The sequence below is a fragment of the Balaenoptera physalus genome, assembly GCF_965194825.1.
Source record: "Balaenoptera physalus genome assembly, chromosome: 13".
Lineage (NCBI taxonomy): Eukaryota > Metazoa > Chordata > Mammalia > Artiodactyla > Balaenopteridae > Balaenoptera > Balaenoptera physalus.
In genome coordinates this window covers 99517543-99538729 of record NC_138892.1, presented here as the reverse complement: position 1 = coordinate 99538729, position 21187 = coordinate 99517543, and the positions used below count along the sequence as shown (strand labels likewise).

At 37.9% G+C, this 21187-nt stretch overlaps 1 protein-coding gene across 1 annotated transcript; it reads right to left on the bottom strand.

The window, feature by feature from the left end:
- Window positions 1–290: 290 nt before the first annotated feature.
- On the bottom strand, window positions 291–7864 carry TAS2R42 (taste 2 receptor member 42). The gene has a single exon (XM_082420315.1). The coding sequence runs from the start codon at window positions 6162–6164 to the stop codon at window positions 5235–5237; it is 930 nt and encodes a 309-aa protein (XP_082276441.1). The 5' UTR covers window positions 6165–7864; the 3' UTR covers window positions 291–5234.
- Window positions 7865–21187: the final 13323 nt, after the last annotated feature.

Below are 21187 nucleotides of genomic sequence, written 5' to 3'. Positions count from 1 at the left end.
GGGTAAAAATACTTATGATTAGTTGGCTAAAAGAATGTATCATCAGGACTTCCCTGGTGGTCCAGTGGTTAAGGCTTTGCCTTCCAATGCAGGGGGTGTGGTTTCGATCCCTGGTCAGGGAGCTAATATCCCACATGCCTTGCGGCCAAAAAACCAAAACATAAAACAGAAGCAATATTGTAACAAATTCAATAAAGACTTTAAAAATGGTCCACATCAAAAAAAAAAAAAAAAAAACTTGAAAAAAAAAAGAACATATCACTATCAGCATGTTTTTAAAATTTTATTGAGATTTTAATACCAGGAACTATGAAAAGTTATTTACTTACATGATCATAATCCTCACGTGTACCCTATGAGAAAGATATTTTCATCATCATTTTTTCAGGTAAGGAAACTAGGATTTAGTGAGGTTAAGTAACTTTCCCAAGGTCATAGTAACTGGCCAAACCACAAGTGCATCTCAAGTTTATTACTAAAGATACATTTGATGAGGGATTCAATTTTTTTTACATGTATAGGTAATTCTGAATAATCCCGTCACTTTTCTCAAATTCTCAAACGTAAGTATTACCTGAGTAATACTTGAGGATATCTCTTTTTAATATAATTATTGAGGGCCTTTTGTATTAGAATATAAATATTTAACATTATTTGATATGTAAATTCGAGTATTTTATACTCTGATGCCTAATTTGTGGGGAAATTTGGCCTATTTGTGGGGAAGAGGGGTGAAGGCGATGGAGGACACAGAGGAAAGGACATTCATTTCCCCTAGGATGGAAAGAAAACACTTTCCTTCCCATGACGGAGTGGAGATCAGGTAAAAACATGAATTTTGAAGCTAAGTCATTGCTGTTCTGAGGAGGCCTAACTAAATTCCCGGTTACAAAATTCTGCATTAAAGTCTCTTTAATGGAGACTTTTCTTGGAGCATCAATAGCATTCGATAGAGTCAAGAAGAAAACAGAACTTACATATGGAGACATAAAGTGGTGGCGGAATAGAAAGTTTATGAATATAGGTACAAAAGAAGGAGAGGAAAATCCTAATGCCCGGAAGGTAGTCTGAGGAGTAGATTTGGAAGATTCCAAACACAGTGGACCAAGGAAAGAACCTCTTCAATAGCTATCAGAATTTCCAACACTTGGGCTGGATTGAGTCACATCAGTCTATTTCTTGAATTACCCTAAGTGAGGGAACTTCCTTGCAATTTCAGCAAGAACAGATGATAGCCTATTGCCCAGCAGGATTACCACCAGGTCAGGTCATGAATCTTTTGCAGCTGAAACCAACTCCTCCCCACCCCCACTCCTCACTAATACAAATCTCAGCAATGCTCTTGGCAGAACTGAAAGGCCAAAGGACATTGCTGGTGCCTACAACAAATGAAGAAACACTGGAATTCTTAGTAAAGTACATCTTAGTTGCAGTACATCTGAGGGCACTCCTGCCAGTTTCTGTCCTAATTAGGGATCTGCAGTGAACATGAGAAATTCTTGCTCATCCTTATGGCTTTCAAGCACCCAGTGGATTTATTCACAGTAAGGTGGTGGAGTGCCATCAGTGAAAAATAAAGCGGAATGGAGATCTTTCATATACTGGGTGAGGGAGAGTGGGTATACTTTTTCATATGAACCAAAATGAGGAAAAATAAATCATCACACAACGAAAAAGCAAAAACCACTAAGGAAATACTGTACTTAGAACATCTTGGCTCTAAAATCATTGGCACAGTAATAGAGATTGTGTCCAACAGATAAAGAAACAAAAAGATGTTTAATTTGAAAAAAGAGCTGTTTTTCAAAAGACTGTTTTAGCTTTTTAATTGATAAAAAGCATCTCAAACTGCAGTCAAAGACGAGTACAATTAATAGAAGCCTTAAAATTTAGAGGTCAGGTTAGATCCATATGGAAGGGAAAAGAAGTTATTTTAAAACTAACTCATTTAAACCTGGGGCTAAGAAACAGAGGTACTAACATACAAGTTAAGATAGTGCCTTAGTCTTCTGAAGCCGTTATCTACGTTGGTGTCCCTCCAAATTGCTAAAGTCGAAAATAACCCATCTGTCACCCGAGCTTTTATTCCTTCAAATAATCCCCCTCCAAAAAAAAAATAGTCTTTTTTTTAATTGATCAAACCAACCATCTGATCCATTTTTAAATGGTTTATTCTGGGCAATCCAGCACATGGCATAGATCTCGATAGACAGCCCTAACCAATGTTAAGGTGGGTGGACTGTGGAAGAATGGGTTTTGCAGGTGCCCCCCTGATTTCTGTACTTCTGTTATGAAAGCCCCTGCTTTGGAGAACATGAGGTTTAATCAAGAGCAGCAGATAGAACACCTGAACCATCAGAGATTCAACATTATCACGTTCTGTATTCACCCGTGCGTATTTCTACTGGGACCTTTTCAGTAAAGTTCAAGACAACATGGCTTGAACACTAAAATATCTTCTCAGTTTAAGTTCTAGGCCTAGGGCAGAGCTCAGGCATAAGCCTCTTTTGAGATTAGAAACAGGTTATTTGCAACACTCCTGATCTCAGGTGTGGGCAAGCTGAAAAAAACCCCCAAAAAACTCATTACTTCGACTATAAAAAGTTTATTTTGGAGGGAAGTGATCAGCAAGAAAGCATGGACAATCATTTTATTTTCCCAATAATTTGGTCCCAGAATAGGATCCAGTTCTCTCCAGATTGCATGAGACTAGCTATGGATGTGATACTAGTAGCTTTTCTTGGATCAAGGCTGGGATCTCTAACACAGGCTTCTTCTTATGGAAGGGAGAGGCACAGAACTTAATCTCTAAATGCCATTTTAATAGGGAGAAGACAATAAATACATTGGTAGACAATGCCCAGCCCATAACCCAGACTTCACCTTTTTATAGTCATTTTCTGTGCTTCTATTATGTGGAATAGGCCCCTACTTCTTTTTTTTTTTACTTTATTTTTTTTTAATTTAATTTTTTATTTTTGGCTGCATTGGGTCTTTGCTGCTGCACGCAGGCTGTCTCTAGTTGCGGCAAGCAGGGGCTACTCTTCGTTGCGGTGCGCGGGCTTCATTGCAGTGGCTTCTCTTGTTGTGGAGCATGGACTCTAGGCGTGCGGGCTTCAGTAGTTGTGGCTCACAGGCGTTAGAGCGCAGGCTCAGTAGTTGTGGCACAGGGACCTAGTTGCTCCGGGGCATGTGGGATCCTCCCGGAGCAGGGCTCGAACCTGTGCGCCTTGCATTGGCAGGTGGATTCTTAACCACTGCACCACCAGGGAAGTTCCCAGGCCCCTACTTCTTATAGCTTCACCTCTCCAAGATTAGTACATGAGTAGGGAGAACTTAATCCTAATGAGACATTTACTGCTAAATTCCTCATAAGCACCCAGGGCTATGCATAGTTGCCTAAATCTTTTTTTATCTTATAGGTCATTAAAGAAAAGTTTAGTAACACTGAAATGTAAATCTAAAAACTAAAACTATGCTTACTTCTAATAAGCACAAAGTAATTTTTAATTTTTTTACTGAAAGGGATTCTAAATCAAATTATCCTCAGTACTGAATCTAAATATAACCAGTATAATTAGAATTTCACCTTTCCTAAAACAAGATAATCCCAGTGACAGCCATTAGGAAATTTATTTTTTCTTTCAGTTTTATTGAGATATAATTGACACACAGCACTGTATAAGTTTAAGGTGTACACATAACAATTTGATTTACATGTATTGCAAAATGATTACCACAATAAGTTTAGTTAACATCCATCATCTAGTATGAATACCAAAAAAAAGATGTCTTTTTCCTTGTGATGAGAACTTTTACAAACAACTCTCTTAGCAACTTTCAAATATACCATACAGCAATGTTAATTATAGTCGTCACACTGTACATTACTTCCCCAGTACTATTTATCTTATAACTGGAAGTTTGTATCTTTTGACCACCTTCATGTAATTCCCCCTACCCCCACCCAGGAAATTTCTTATATAGTGTCCAACATAATGAATGCAGCTTAGAAATCTAAATCTTTACGGAGATCTGCATATACATGTATCATTATCATCATGGATACATCAGAGTACCCCACAGCCCTGTTCCCTGGAGTAAAGGCACGCTTTACAAAGCTCTTAGGGTTCTTACATTCTTCCTAGTGTCAGACTTGGCCTACTGCTCCATCAAAATTAATTTATAACCCACATATTTTCAAAGTTGTTTTTGGGTTTTTTTGTTTGTTTGCTTCTACCACTGAATAATTATGGCAACTATAAATCCTAACAAAAATTTCTTAATTTTCTATGGTTTTAAAAAATGTTTACAATTGTAATCTCTAAAATTACTAGCAAAATTATGAACTATTGTATTCAAAATTGTAATATCATTAGCAAGCACAATTTTGCCACCTGCTGGCCTTAAGATGTATATACATTTTCAGCTGCTTTTACTTTAATTACTATAAATGTCAACTCAGCACTATATATGCACACAAACATGTCCAAAAATTCTACAAATATGTGATATTCTCTTGTAAACTTTGTTTTTATCTCTGGTGAGTTGGTTGTTTTTATCCTCTCTGACCAGGGACATTACTGTTCATATAATCCGTAGATGCACACACACACCCCATACAAATTCCATGTCAAAGTAGACACATAAGTATTATTATACACTTAGAGATAATTATTCAGTACCTTTTTAGAAATTCAGTTGATTTTTTTTTTATTCTAGAAAGGTAGTGGCTAGTCTAGCTTGGATCCCTAATGATAGATAGTCTGATCCTCTGTTTTCAAAGTTACGTCTGCCATTTTAAGATGCCATGCTTACAAAATTTTTATTCCTTGATTTATTTTTAACTTAATATTGTACAAATATTTCACCTACTCTACCTTGGAAAGGATTTTCATGTCTAAATAATCATGGGTTTTTTTTCCTGACATATGACTGTAGTAAATATTTTCCAGCATATATAAAAGAATACATATTGCATTATATATTTTATATTCATAGTGTCTCTAATATTTTCTTGTTACTAGAAAGTGTTACGATGACAATGATGTTCGCTTTTAAAAAATCTACTCACCTATGTGAGTAGATTGTTAGTTTGTAGGCCATTCTAGGGAAAATTTGTGAGGCAAAATAGTATCTCAAAGAATCCAGTGAGAAAAACAGAAGTTAAAATGGATCTTCAATGTCTCTTCATTAATTCAGTTCTCTTGGAATATAGAAAATTCTGGAAAAGTCTATGAAGCTAAAGGTTTCACTCTTTTCAGGTGGCAGTTAAGATACCACAGTAGTCCTAAGGCATTTTGTCTCACCTTGCTGTTTGCCAAAACTAGGATAAATGAGTGGCTTGAAGGAAAAAGAGTCAAAGTTAACATGACAACCAAATTGGCTTGATGTTTCTGCAGTTTAAGGAAAACCCAACCTGTTAATAGGACAGAAGAAACGTGAACCATGAAGAGGAGGAGGAAAGACATCACCATTTTCATGGCTCTTTCATGGGCCTCTATGCTGAAGTCCTTTGCGCTGGGGTTGAGCTGCAAATTCCTGGTGTGTCTCATCAAGGAGAGGAATAAACGGAGCAATGAGGTCAGGGACAGAAGAAAGGGGATTAGGCAGATGAAGGTGAAAACAATCAACATGTCAAGATACAGAGTTTTACTTACATCTGAGGGCCATGTTGAGTTTCTTTCATATATTTTGTAGACATTAGTCCAGACACCATTAAACGCATCTACTAATTCAAAGTTCAAAAACAGTAAGAGCAAAGACCCCAACAGAAGCACAAGTACCACTCTACAAATTTGCCACCGCAGCCAGGTGAAGCAGGGGTGGGAGGAACTGGCTACTTTAAAGAGGCAGAAAACACTTAGACAGGTAGCAAACCAGGTAGCTAGGTGATTGGACAGGGTCCAAAAAATTTTTGCCAGTTTATCAATGGCATATAGATGTGGCCATAACACCAGTACAAACGAGTCAAATAGCATTTTCCAACGTTGACTGATTCTGGAGCTTGCCAGTCCGGTGAGGTTGCAGTCAGCTGATGAGAACTTCGGTCTCTTCACCCAGTCAATGCAGTTAACTAGTACAATGAACCCATTCCCCAGCATTCCAATCATGAATTCTCCTATTACCTCTACCAGAAAAGTATTTTCAACTCCAGATGGCATTGCTGTAGAAAGAATCCAGAAAGCTAACACTATTTTTCACTGATTTTTTTGGCGGTCAAAGTGTTGTATGATATCCAGTTTGATACTTTTCACTTTTGTACTAAAAAATGCTCAGTGAAACTCAGATACCATCTCACTTATCTTCATAGAGAACTTCCTCTTTTATTCCAGCCATAGGTCTGAAATTTGTGCAAGGAGATCTAGTCTCACAGCTCTAAATGAAAAACTTAACATTACTTTCAATCAGCTACTGATTCCCAAATTAAACAGTAAATGTGCCCACTCATCATTGGCACTGGCAGCAATTTTCCAGTTGTGAGGACATCTGGAAAAGTCAAACATGCAAATATGAGACAGATTTCTTTATACTGATTTGTACTTTCTTTTTCAACAGAAACTCAATACCATTTAGATTCAAGTTTCTTAATTTTAATAGAGTTCTCTAAAAATAACCTCTACAATACAAGCATTATTCATCAATTTCATTTAATAAAATCCGTAACGTTTCAGATACTGTTATAGATGAAACAAGTGTAATAAAGAGAAGCAATATCAAGGAGCTCACAGAGTAGTGGAAAAAGCAACATTAAATAAAATATTACTATTGAATATGACAAAAGTTTGACCAAAATACAATTACAACATTTTGGTGCTACGAGGAGGGTGCTACGAAATCTATTGTCTATAATTAATTCTAGTTTCCTGCGGATAGTGACAACTGGCATAGGTCTTGAAGCTTTTTAGGACTTTTTGAAGAAATAGATAAAAATGGAAATGATTTTACAGAATGATGTAAAAGCATATGGAAAGGTACCAAAATCATACCTCTACCTGAGCTACTACTCTGAATTTTTTAGCTTTGTTTCCAACGAGTTCCTGCCTATTTGATTCTGAATTAGCTATTGTCAGCTGAGACAAAAAAAACAGTAAGAAAAAAAATAAGGTAGAAAAAAAGAAAAAAAAGGCAGTGGGTGGATGGGTAGGAGGGAGGTTCTCCTTTTCATTAATTCTGCTTTTGATAACATTCTTCATCTCATAAAAAATTAATTTACAGTAAAATATATTTTCGCTTGTTTTTTTTGCTTTAACAAACAGGTAACTCTAATACAATGGTTTTCAACCTTGACTGTAAAGAGGAGTTACCTAGGGAGCTATACATATATATAAATGCCTGTGAGCCGCTCTTAGGGATTCTGACTTAATTGGTCTGGGGTACACTGTCGGCGCTCACTGAGAGCTCCTTGATGTGTGCTGCACAGTGCCTCCTAAACCCAGGCAAAACATCTTTCTACCCACAAGATGCAAATCTATGAAGGTTCTCCAGGAACAAGACAGGATTTTGCCCACTGTCCTCTGACAATGCATTTCCCATTCAGCCGATTCTGATTCTGGTTGACTAACAACCTGTCTCATGTCGGTCTCAGCCTCTCTATAGAGATGCTATTGGCTAGGAATGCCTGAGGCACTCACCTGGGCCCAAACTACCTGTAGGAGCCCCCAGAGACACTTTCCCACCAGAGCCAGTGCTGTGGCTGGACCTGCTGCTGTGGTTCTTATTAAGAATGCAAGACCCACCTCCGCAATAACCATCAGGAAAAAACAAGGTTTATTACTCACAGGTCCTGGAGGGTACACAGCACAGCAAGGGCCATACAGTGAAGTCAGGAGGAGAGAGAGAGAGAGAGAAGAAAGCCCCTGGGGCTCTGCCTTTACTGGGGTTGAGGGTAGGGTGCCTAGGGTTTCACAGGTTCACTCTTTAATGGCGAATTTAAAACATAAGGGGGTGGGGGGGCTTCCCTGGTGGTGCAGTGGTTGAGAATCCGCCTGCCAATGCAGGGGACACGGGTTCGAGCCCTGGTCTGGGAAGATCCCACATGCCGCGGAGCAACTGGGCCCGTGAGCCACAACTACTGAGCCTGCGCGTTTGGAGCCTGTGCTCTGCAACAAGAGAGGCCGCGATAGTGAGAGGCCCGCGCACCGCGATGAAGAGTGGCCCCCGCTCGCCGCAACTGGAGAAAGCCCTCGCACAGAAACGAAGACCCAACACAGCCAAAAATAAATAAATAAATAAATTTATTTAAAAAAAAAAATCTATTCTAAAAAAAAAAAACATAAGAGGGGGAATTAGGGCTTGGAAAGGGAGAAATGGAGTCACTTGAGTGAACAGTCTGTTATCTAGTTTACCTGGCATCTTCTAAACGGGAAACTTCAAGGGTGGGGGCAACCTGGCTTCTTATCCAGGTGTTTTAGTAGTAGCTGTAGACAGCTGGCAATGTCTAGTCAAGATGGAGGCCCTTGGGAAATACCTGGCGGTCCAGCGGTTTCACTGCCTCAGGCGCAGGTTCAATCCCCTGTGGGGGAACTAAGATCCCACAAGCCTTACAGCACGGCCAAAAAAAAAAAGATGGAGGTCCTTGAAATGGATGCCTCTGCAATCAAAAGCTTGTTGTCAGGCACTTACACTACACAACCTTAGCCACGTTGGCAATCACGTATGCTCCATCAGGAAAGGGACTATTTTTTGTCTCCACTGATATATTTCCAATTCCTAGAACAAGGAGGGACTGCAGGCCCTCAATTACTATATGTCAAGTGAATGAGTGCTAACTTGGTTGGTAATTTTATTGGGAATACTGAAAAAGAGAAAATGAGTAAGACCTGACTGTGAAACTAGTATTAGAGCAAGAAAAGATGGTAACCCCTTAAAACTAGAGACAATTTTATAACGTGTATGAATTCATGAGAGGTTTCTGTACTAACCTTGAAATAACCAACACTGCTCTCTAGTCTCCTGGTTCAAATCAGAAGTCATACTGAATCACAAAAACATACACATCAGGCAACCAAGATGTGGAAGCCTTTGTATTTTTCTTCATGAAAAAGAACTACTTCTAGGAACCCTCTTGCACTGTTGGTGGGAATGTAAATTGATACAGCCACTATGGAGAACAGTATGAGGTTCCTTAAAAAACTAAAAATAGAACTACCATACGACCCAGGAATCCCAATACTGGGCATATACCCAGAGAAAACCATAATTCAAAAAGACACATGCAGCCCAATGTTCACTGCAGCACTATTTACAATAGCCAGCTCATGGAAGCAACCTAAATGCCCATCGACAGACGAATGGATAAAGAAGATGTGGTACATATATACAATGGAATATTACTCAGCCATAAAAAGAAACGAAATTGGGTCATTTGTAGAGACGTGGATCGATCTAGAGACTGTCATACACAGTGAAATGTCAGAAAGAGAAGAACAAATATCGTATATTAACGCATATATGTGGAACCTAGAAAAATGGTATAGATGAACCGGTTTGCAGGGCAGAAATAGCAACAGAGATGTAGAGAAGAAACGTATGGACACCAAAGGGGGAAAGTGGTGGGTGGTGGCGGTGGGATGAATGGGGAGATTGGGATTGACATGTATACACTAATGTATAAAATGGATAACTAATAAGATTCTGCTGTATAAAAAAATAAATAAAATTCTAAAATTAAAAAAAAAGTCAATTCAATGTGTTATAGATTTTGTAATTGCTGCATTTATTTCTCTCACTATATAATCCCAAGTAACAACAGAGGCTATAATGTTTCTGCCTCTGTTTTAATCAGTTTTAGAGGAGGAACCAGTGGCACAAAGGGCCATATTTTGGAAATCTGACTTCAATTTAAACAACTGCAGTTTTTAAGGCTTTATGTGTTTTTACTTGTCCTGCACTGTAATTTCCTAGGGTGGTGTTAAACAAATTATCTCTGAATTCCCTCCACCACCCTAACCCTACAGAGCAGTTTAATACCAATGAAATACATACTGTATGTGTAGAAATGAGATAGAAATTTTGTATTGAAATAACTGATGTTTAATTTACATAAATTGACCCACAGAAGACTCTCAGAGCCCAAAGAGTTTTATTTGATTTTTTTTTTTAAATCTCATGTCAATTATTTCCATTTAGCACAATCTTTCTCCTCAAACCCCATGGTACAATAGTAATAACAATAATAATAACAAAAATAACAATAAATAGTATGTGCCAGGCACTGTTCTAAGTGCTTTATATCTGTTAATTAATTCAAATTTTAAACTAATGTATTAATTATGTAAATAATTTATTATTACAATATTACTCTACTTTTTAGAAAAGAGAAACCAAGGCACAAAGAGGATAAGTAATCTGCCCAAGGTCACTGTGATATTGTGATTTATAATAAATATATATTTGGTCTTCTGGCACAGAGCTCCTAAAACCCTTGGAATTTCCTAAGTTATGAGAGTGATAAAAGGTGTCTTATGTTACGTTAATGAGGTTAATTTTTAAAAGCCCCTAGGTAACCTAAGGATGGGGTTGATTGCCAAGGGAACTAACCCTGTCATGAGAGGGCTGGAACTTTCAGTCCCACCCACCTGACCTCTGCGGGTGGGGGGAAGCATCAAGGCTGGAGGTTGAATCAATCACCATGGCCAAGGATTTAATCAATCGTACCTATATAATGAAGCCTCCATTAAAAAAAACAGAAGTTTTCAGAGAGCTTTCAGGTTGGTGAACTGAGTTGAACTGTAAGACACCCAGCTGGTGGTGGAGAACTGCTCGGTAGTGTTCTGGGCACATGAGAATTGGTGACCAGAAAAATTAGTAACAAAGCTAGTAAGTTTCAAACCCAGGCCCTTTGACTCCAGAATCTGGACTCTTGATACCTACTTTATGCCACTTTTCATGATTCAGCAAGACCCTTTGTATATTGTCTTCTTTATCTTCCACAGGAACACAAAAGCTTGACTTAGGGTGGATATTTGAAACTGAACGCATTGATGCCTTTCCTCCTAGTTGGGGAACAGGCACCCCTGTGTCGTAAATGCCACTTTCCTACTGTGTTTTGTGTCCGTAGACCAATCCTGCCACCTTCAAGCGAGTCAGTCAATGAACTGCATCTCCCTTCAGTGCCACCAGATCTTTATCTCTGCTGGCATTTTTATTTATTCACTCCTCCTTTGGGGACTCTGATGTCATTTCCCCATTCAAAGGCATCAGAGTAAAAGGGCAGTACCATGGGAAGCACCAGGTGGCACCTGGAATTGAGACTAGCTTCCTCTGTGACTGGCCCATTTCTCTGAGCCTTAGCTCCTTCCCTTATGAGAAGAAAAGTGCATTTAGTCCTTAACAGCTTACTAATGGGTTTTGTGAACATTCTCTCTTAAAATGGAGCAAATGGTTCCTAAGTCACAAAATTAAAGATTAAAAAGGACAGAATATGTAAAAATGCTCATAAACTTTTAAACTATATACAAGTATTAGTTACTATTAACAGTCATTACTACCCAGGTCCAGAATCAGAAATTATGCAATAATTATTTCTATCTACTGTGAACTCATTAGAACAGAACTGGTTACAAATTGGCATTCTGATTTCAAAGATTAAGAACTGATCAGATAAACAAAAAGTACTATGTGACTCTTTACCTTTCCATCATCATAAACCAGAAAACTCTTACATGCAGACTAGTGACCTCTTTTTGGCCTGATGGGTAAGGCATGAAGAGTAGCATGAGATGCAGTGGTTTTCACTGTATTCAAATGACAAGAGCAAATTCCTAGGCAAACCCTATGATTTTCACCTGTTGAAATTTGAAGAATCTGGAAGTCATGCAAAACTTCCTGGGCTCCAAGAAGCACATAGGACCCAAGAAACTGAGTGAAACGTTTGGAACTTGCTAAGATATCTCTGTGGCTTTAGTGACAGACCTCCGTGGCCTCACTATAAAGCCTCTGTGGTGTCAGTGTGAAATCCCCCATGGTCTTAACGGGGAAGATTTCTAGGACCCTGGAATGAGATCCTCTGTGACTTTAGTGTGAGACCACTGTGATTGGCATTAACCTGACTCACTGAGGCTTAGATTTGGACTTTGTAGGTCTTCGGAAAGGAATTTAATGTTAGGAAAGTAACAGTCTAGTTCTAATAAAGCCCATAACAAGAAGAGTACAATTTCAGTGTCTAGCTTTATAGGCAATGGAAGGACAGAATGATTTTTACTTTCTATGATGTTTCTCAGCAGAAGAGAGAGCCCAGAAATAGATTCAAACAAATATAGTCGACCAATCTTTGACAAAGGAACAAAAGCAATTCAATGAAGAAAAGATTCTCTTTCCCAAAAATGATGCTGGAACAACTGGACATTCATATTAAAAAAAAAAAAAAAAAGAACCTAAACACAACATCATATGTCAATAGGGAATTGCAAATTAAAACAACGAGATATTACTATATACCTGTTAGAATGGCTAAAATGAAAACTAACTGACAATACCAATTGCGGGCAAGGATGCCGAGCAACAAGAACTCTCATTCATTGCTGGTGGAAATGCAAAATGGTAGAGCCACTTTGGAAGAGAGTTTAACAGTTTCTTACAAAAGGACATATTGCACTCCTAGGTATTTTCCCAAGTGATTTAAAAATTTATGTCCACGCAAAAACCTGCATGCAAATATTCATAAGGTGGCCAGTAAACAGGGAAATCATAAGGGATAATGCAGCAAACTGGGGGTTGGAAACAGGATGCCATTATCACCTCAAGGCCTGAAAGAACAAGGACAGGAGAAGTTGCCATAACCCAAAGACAGAGAAATCAGAACGGAGAGGTTGCCTGAGATGAGCTATATGACCTTCCATCCAGGATTACGGCCAGCCTGCTGTGACCCTCACTCTCCCATCTCTCTGATTTCCTGTTGGCCAAACCCAAATGGAAACCAAAGTACAGGGAATCCATTGATGCAAGTCAGCCTCCCCGTGACCAGAGGATGGTGGCTAAGAGTGGAGCTTTGACTGGAAGAATAAAGAAAAGATCCCTTTAAGAGGTACAAGCTACTATGTATAAAATAAATAAGGTACAAGGATATATTGTATAGCAGGGGTCCCCAACCCCTGGGCCACGGACCCCTACTGGTCCGTGGCCTGATAGGAACGGGGCCACACAGCAGGAGGTGAGCAGCAGGTGAGCGAGTACCCTCCTATCCTTAGCTTCATTTCGCATCACTCCTATTCATCCACATACTAGTCATATTGAGTCTTAGTTCTTTGCTCCTGAGACAAACATGTGTTTGTCTTCATCCATATTTACAGCTGCTCCCCATCGCTCACATTACCTCCTGAGCTCCGCCTCTTGTCAGCGTTATGGTGAGTTGCATAATTATTTCATTATATATTACAGTGTAATAATAATAGAAATAAAGTGCACAATAAATGTAATGCGCTTGAATCATCCCGAAACCATCCCATCCCCAGTCTGTGGAAAAACTGTCTTCCACGAAACCCGTCCCTGGTGCCAAAAAGGTTGGGGACTGCTGTTGTACAGCACAGGGAATATAGCTAATATTTTATAATAACTTTAAATGGAGTAGAATCTATAAAAACTTTGAATCACTATGTTGTACACCTGAAACTAATAATGATATTGTAAACCAACTATACTTCAATAAGAAAAAGAGAAAAGAAAATACACCAACAGAGTTGGACAATCTTAAATTCTACTCCTACAGAGAAGACAATTTGCAGAGCTGGAATTTTTTCCCAGGTATGCTCAACATAGTGCCATAATTAACATTTTAAATACTTTTTATTATGAAAATGCAAATTTATACACAGCATACAGACTAGAATAATATACATCCGTGTACCCATAATGCAGCTTCAACAATTATCACCTCATGGCCAATCTAATTACATCAATACCATCATCCTTTCTTCCCCTCCTATGTTAAAGCATATCCTATACATCATATCAACTTTTTATTATCAAATGTTTCAGTGTGTATCTCCATAAGATAAGGATGCTTTTTCTGAATCATTATTAATATACCAAAATAAGTTAGTAATTCCTTACTATTATTAAATATCTAGTCAGTGTTCAAATGCCCAATTGTCTCATAAATAATAAATGTATTTATTTTAAAGTTTTTTAGGTCAAAATCCAAAAAAAGTTCATACACTGCAGCTGGTGGGTATATCTTTTAAGTCTCTCACCACGTCTTTTTACCCCTGCTATTTATTTGTCGAAAAAAAATCTGATCATTTGTTTCGAAGAATTTCCCACAGCTTGGATTTTGCTGATCCCATCTCTGTGGTGTGATTTAATGTGTTTCTCTTTACAATTAACTTGTTGATGGGCTATTTCTCCCAGGTGAGTTTAAATTCCTCTATCACTGATTACTGGACAGGTAGCAAGACAGACTGACATCCTAGTGAGGCTAAACCAAGAAAACTTCTGTCTACTCTTCTTCTCTCAGAGACGGTCTGATATGGTCCTTGACTCCAACAGGAATGAGTCTAAATTATACTTCCACGCTGGGTTCTGAGACCACAATTTTGCCTAGGATAACTTTCACAGGAATTGAAAACAGTCTCATGTTTGCTGAATTTTCTGTTGATTTGATGCTGCGATCTTTTTAACTCCCTGGACTCTTCAAAGGTAGGGCATATGAAAGATAACTTATGACATCCTGAAGGAACAGCACCATTGCATGGAAAGGAAGCCCCATCATGACTGTACCCAGGCATCAAGGGAGGCCCTCCAGCCAACACTGAGCAGAATAAACCTTGGTGAGAATTAATTTGTACATGAATTTACAAGAGCAGATGGAATTAATTTGGGGGTGATAATTTCACTTTAAAATTTGATAATTGAGAGTTATATCCTAATTCAAGGCATTGTTAACATTGTGCATGTGTTACAATGTGCAACACTGTAACATTATAGTATTTGACATCATTACCTAAGCTCTGATGAATTGCTTTGGAGCATTCGGCCAGGCATAATTTGGAACAGAAAATAGGAGGAAAACTTCAGCCAACTAAAGAATTGGGCCCTAAAGCTAATTTAATGAGCTCTTCTGACCAATTTCAGAGACCTCTAGGGATAAAGGTTTAACTGTTCTCCAGTAGATCCCACAGAAAACAAAAGAAAGCAGTGGATAGTATTGGAAGAGAGTTCTCCTGAAGATGGGTGGGCACTGGTTTCCTCATCAAAGGAAGACAGACCACAGGTTGTGATTGTTACACTAACTGGGTTATAGTAGAACATAAACCTATAGAGTTTATATCCCAGTCATCAGGATTCCACAGAAGGAAGAAAACTTTCACTTCCCAGGACAGTGAATGGAAAAAACACTATTTATCTGTAGCCCTAAGTTACTCTTATCTACCTACTCAGTGAGACCAAGAAAACCACTGAGCCTGTGAAGTTCAGCCCCTACTGAATTTTCTCTAATCTTTTCCAAGTGATTCTTCCATGGTAGAAATTTTTTTTTTGCTCTTTCATAGAGTCAACTTCAACTTCCTGGAACAGATGCTTTCATAAAGAAGGAAGGTGTCCCATCTTGGGTAATAATTTATATTCAGAGATATTATATTTGGTAGCCCAATTCAGGCCATAGAAAACATCAGCAGACTCACAGACACAGAAAAAAACTGGTGGTTACCAGAGAGGAAGGAGATGGGAGAATGGGCAAACTAGGTGAACGGGATTAAGAGGCACAAACTTCTAGTTATAAAATAAATAAGACATGGGGATATAATATACATAATAGGGAAGACAGTCAATAATATTGTAATAAGTTTAAATGGTGACAGATGGTAACTAGACTTCTGGTGATCATCTCGTAATGTATATAAATGTTGAATCACTATGTTATACACCTGAAATTAATACAACATTGTATGTCAATATACTTCCATTTTTTAAAAGTCTTATCCATGTTAAATCTGATATTTTTATCTCAAATATGTGTGATTCCTGAGACTACTTCTCAATTGGCACCAAAGTTGAGAGGGACAAATGTTGCTTACTGCCCCCTCTAAATCTTCATTAGCTACTCTTCCAAGTCCCTAGGCAGGCTGAGAAGCAGACGCAAGCGATGCTTCCGGGCTAAGACAGATGCAGAGATGATTGTTTATGTTCCTTTTGGATCAATGAGAGGGTAGGAATACGTCCTGTAAAATAAGAACACAGTTGTATGACCACAAAATAGAATGAGGATTAATAATAAGAAGGATACAGAATATGTTCTTGCTTATTGGTTGGTCAAGAATAGTTCAGACGGGCTTCCCTGGTGGCGCAGTGGTTGAGAATCTGCCTGCCAATGCAGGGGACACGGGTTCGAGCCCTGGTCTGGGAAGATCCCACATGCCACGGAGCAACTAGGCCCGTGAGCCACACCTACTGAGCTTGCGCGTCTGGAGCCTGTGCTCCGCAACAAGAGAGGCCGCGATAGTGACAGGCCCGCGCACCGCGATGAAGAGTGGCCCCCACTTGCCGCAACTAGAGAGAAAAGCCCTCACACAGAAACGAAGACCCAACACAGCCATAAATAAATAAATAAATAAATAAAATTTAAAAAAAAAAAAAAAAAAGAATAGTTCAGACCATTCTTACTGTCTGTACCTTTAGTTAAGAAAAGAAGAAACAAGCTCCCAACCAGAAACATTTCCAAAACGGAACATCCCATATCCCAGCTATAACAGTGACCTTGCATCTTGCACCTAGAAGTCACAAGTCTTATGCAGTACAGGATCAGGCATTTTTGATAAAGAAGGCAATCTTGAGCCTTTTATTACACAATTTGTAAAAAGTAACTCTCTCTCTAAAATGGTGCAACTACTTATCACAGTTTCTCATTTGTTATTTAAGCTTCTTTGGTTTTGGGTTGCTGGTTTTTTTTTTCTTGTCTTTTGTTTCTGTTATTGCTATATAAAATTTTTATTATTTTTATAAAGTCCTATGTATCAGTCTTTTGCTTTATAGTTTCCATGCTATGCTTGACACAATTCTGCCATTTAAATTCGATTTTAAACTTAATACTTTTCAAACTTGAAATTCTAAAAATTAAACACAGCTCTGATTATGAAGACAAGGTTAAATGTCTGTTTTTAATTAGGCTTTCAACTCTATCTCAGTGTAGTTTTCTTCATTTTAAATTAATATTTAGAACTTTAAATGATATACTTGGATTAAAAAATATATATATATATATGTATGGGTAAATGAGCTGTCAGTCTGTCATCTTTTAGCTCCTAAGATTTTTACTAATATGTAGAAAATTATCCCAATATTTTTTCACCAGAAAGTAGTGTAACTTTTCCGTGATATGTTTTGTACAACTTAAGGTTAAATCAAATATATTTCCATTAATTTATACTGGAAACATAGTAGCCAAATATATGTGGTGATTTTTTTTAATTATAAAAAATTAATTCCTGATTTCAAACTATATTAGAAAGCTCTAGTAATCAAAACATATGCTACTGTCATAAAAACAGACACATAGACCAATGGAACAGAATAGAGAGCCCAGAAATAAACCCATGCAAATACAGTTAAGTAATATTTGACAAGGGAGACAAGAATATTCAATGAGGAAAGAATAATCTCCTTAAAAAATGGTGTTGCAGGGCCTCCTTGGTGGCGCACTGGTTGAGAGTGTGCCTGCCAATGCAGGGGACATGGGTTCGAGCCCTGGTCTGGGAGGATCCCACGTGCCACGGAGCGACTGGGCCCGTGAGCCCCAACTACTGAGCCTGCGCGTCTGGAGCCTGTGCTCCACAACAAGAGAGGCCGTGATAGTGAGAGGCCCGCGCACCGCGATGAAGAGTGGCCCCCGCTCGCCGCAACTAGAGAAAGCCCTCGCACAGAAACGAAGACCCAACACAGCCATAAATAAATAAATAAATAAATAATTAAAAAAAAAAAAATGGTGTTGCAAATACTGGATATTCACAAGCAAAAGAGTGAAACTGGACCCCTATTTTACACTCACAAAAATTAACTGGATATGAATTAAGGATTTACATGGAAGACCTGAAACTGTAAAACTGCTAGAAGAAAACATAGAGGAAAAGCTCCTTAATACTGGTCTTGGCAATGATTTTTTGGATAAGACACCAAAAGCGAAAGCCACAAAAATCAACCAGTGGCACCATATCTTACTGAAAAGCTTCTGCACAGCAAAAGAAACAATCAACAAAATGAAAAGGCAGCCTATGGAATGAGAGAAAATATCTGCAAACCATGTATCTGATAAGGGGGTAATGTTCAAAATATATAAGTAACTCATGTAACTCAGCAAAAAACCCCAGAATCCAATTTAAAAATGTACAAAGGAACTGAACAGACATTTTTCCAAAGAAGGCATACAAATAGCCAAAAGTACAGCTGGCCCTGCTTAAACATGGATTTTTTTTTTTTCACTAAATACATATTACCGTACTCCACGACTGATCTGCGTTCAGTTGAATCCACAGATGCGGAACTACAGATAGAAGGGGACGACTATAAAGTTATGGGCAGATTGTCAACTGTGTGGAAGGTTGGTGCCTCTCTAACTCCCATGTTGTTCAAGGCTCAACTGTATATTATAAGGTGCTCACCATCGCTAATCATCAGGGAAATGCAAATCAAAACCACAATGAGATCTCACCTCACACCTGTTAGAATGGCTATTAAGAAATAGAAGAGATAACGAAAGCTGGTGAGAATGTGGAAAAAAGGAAACCCTTGTGTACTGTTGGTGGGAATGTAAATTGGTACAGCCACTATGGAAAACAGTATGGAAGTTCCTCAATAAATTAAAATCAGAACTACCATACAATCCAGCGATCCCACTTCTGGGTATTTACTGAAAGGAAATGAAAACAGGATCTTGAAGAGATACCTGCATTGCATATTCATTGCAGCATTATTCACAGTAGCCAAGATATGGAAAAAACCTGTGTCCACTGGATGAATGGATAAAGAAGTTATGGACTATATGTATATATAGACACACACATAAATATATATAGACACACACAATGGAATATATTCAATCATAAAAAAAGAATGAAATCCATTTACAACAACATGGATAAAACTTGAAGGCATTATGCTAGATGAAATAAGTCAGTCATAGAAAGATGAATACTGTATGTTCTCACTTATATGTGGTATCTAAAAAAAGCCAAACCCATAGAGACAGAGATAGACTGGTGGTTGCCAGGAGCTGGGGTGGTAAAGTGAAATGAGATGTTGGTCTAAGGGTATAAACATCCAGATATAAGAAGAATAAGTTCTGAGGATCTAAGGTACAGTACGGTGACTATACTTAATACTATATTACATACTTGAAAGTTGCTAAGAGACTAGATCTTAAATGTTCTCATCATAACAACAACAAAAAATGGTAATTATGTGTGGTGAAGGATAGGTTGACTAACCTTATCATGGTAATCATTTCACAATAAATACATCTACCAAATTTTCACACTGTATACCTTAAACTTACACAATTTTGTATCTCAATTACATCTCAATAAAGCTGGACTTTATTTATCCTTATTTCATAACAAGAAAAGTTAATAAGTTATGGAATTTTAGAAATACGGTTGCAATAGAGGCTTATTTTTCAATCTTTTCAAACTCTGACATTAAAAAGTGACTGACCAACAAGAAAACAAAAGCTGCTTCTGATCAGCCTAAGATGTCCAAAACAGCCAACCAGTAATCACCAGAATGGGTAAAGGACCAATGTAAGAAAAGCAGCTGAAAGTGAGGGATTTTGCCCATTCCAGGCACAGCTGAGTGCAAGGGTCCTAAGTGAGGTCTGATGGGGTGGGAGCTGTTTGTGCCACGTGAACATTCAAAACTGATACCCACAGCTCCCTTACAAGCAGAGCCCCACAGTGAGTAGAAACTGCTGAGACAGTAATCAAAACTGAGCAGAATAGGGACCAAAGAGACAAAAAAAGAGACGGTCCAGATGAAAATGTAGGACAAGAACATGGCCAGGAAATGTCACAAAACAAACCACTATATTTTTAATGCTGTAAGAAAACAATAGAAGACTAAGCTTTGTGAAGTTAGATAAGCTATCTCTCTGACCCATGCCTCCTTATAAAACTTTAGGTGTATGTAAAAGCAATTTCATATACAAATTTTTTAAATGCTAAAGAATGTAAGTTAAATCTCTTACAAAACTATTATGAGAAAAAAGGAGAATAAGAAGCAGAATAACATCCCTACAGACAATGAAAGTACTTCAAAAAGGTGCACACAAAAACGATAAAACATAAAAACAAAACAAAAAGCAGAACCTTCTAATAGAAATGAGATAACAGAAAACTCAGGGAAGAATTAGAAATAAAATTTAAAAATCACTTCATAAACAAAGTCTAAACTAGAAGGAAAACAAAAATAATAATACACACGACACATAGTGCCTTAAAAGAAATTAGAGATAAAAAGGAAATAAATTTAAAATCACAGAGGAATGAAGAGATAAAAAGGGATTTTGGAGAAAGTAAAAAATATGAAAACTAGCCAAAGAAGAGCCAACCTATAGTTACCAGGAGGCCTTACAGAAGAAAAATAGAGCAAGGTAACAGAACAAATTCTAAAAACACTAACTCAAGGAGTATTCCTGAAATTTAAAAAAAAAAAAGTTTTGAAACTAGAAATTGAAAGAAGAAATTACCCACCTGAGAATATTGACCCAGGACAACTAACATGAAGCCGTATGTTAATATGACAATTGGACTTTGAAGAAAAAGAAAAAATTCTTTGGGCATCTATGAAAAATTGCTAATGACTTACAACAGGAATAAAAACAGATCATCCTCACAGTTTTCCACAATAATACTCTCTTGCCAAAAGAAAGTGGAATAACATATTAAAGATGTGGAAAGAAAGCAAATGTGATTTTCTATATGCAAAAATGACACTCCAGTAAAAGGGCATAAACAGTTGTTAACTCAGGGACTGTTGTTCTCATGAGCCTTTCTTAAAGAATTTACTGGAGAATGAGTCTAGGACAACCAAAATACCTAGAGAGTATCAATATAAATACTGGTGGAGCATTAAACATACAGTTACTTGTAGAACTAAAACTAAGTGAAAGTTAGAGAGACAGTGATGGCTATATGATCTGACAATGTAGCTATGGGAAATCCAATTAAAAATAGGAGGGGGAAATGGGAAAAGCATATGCAAA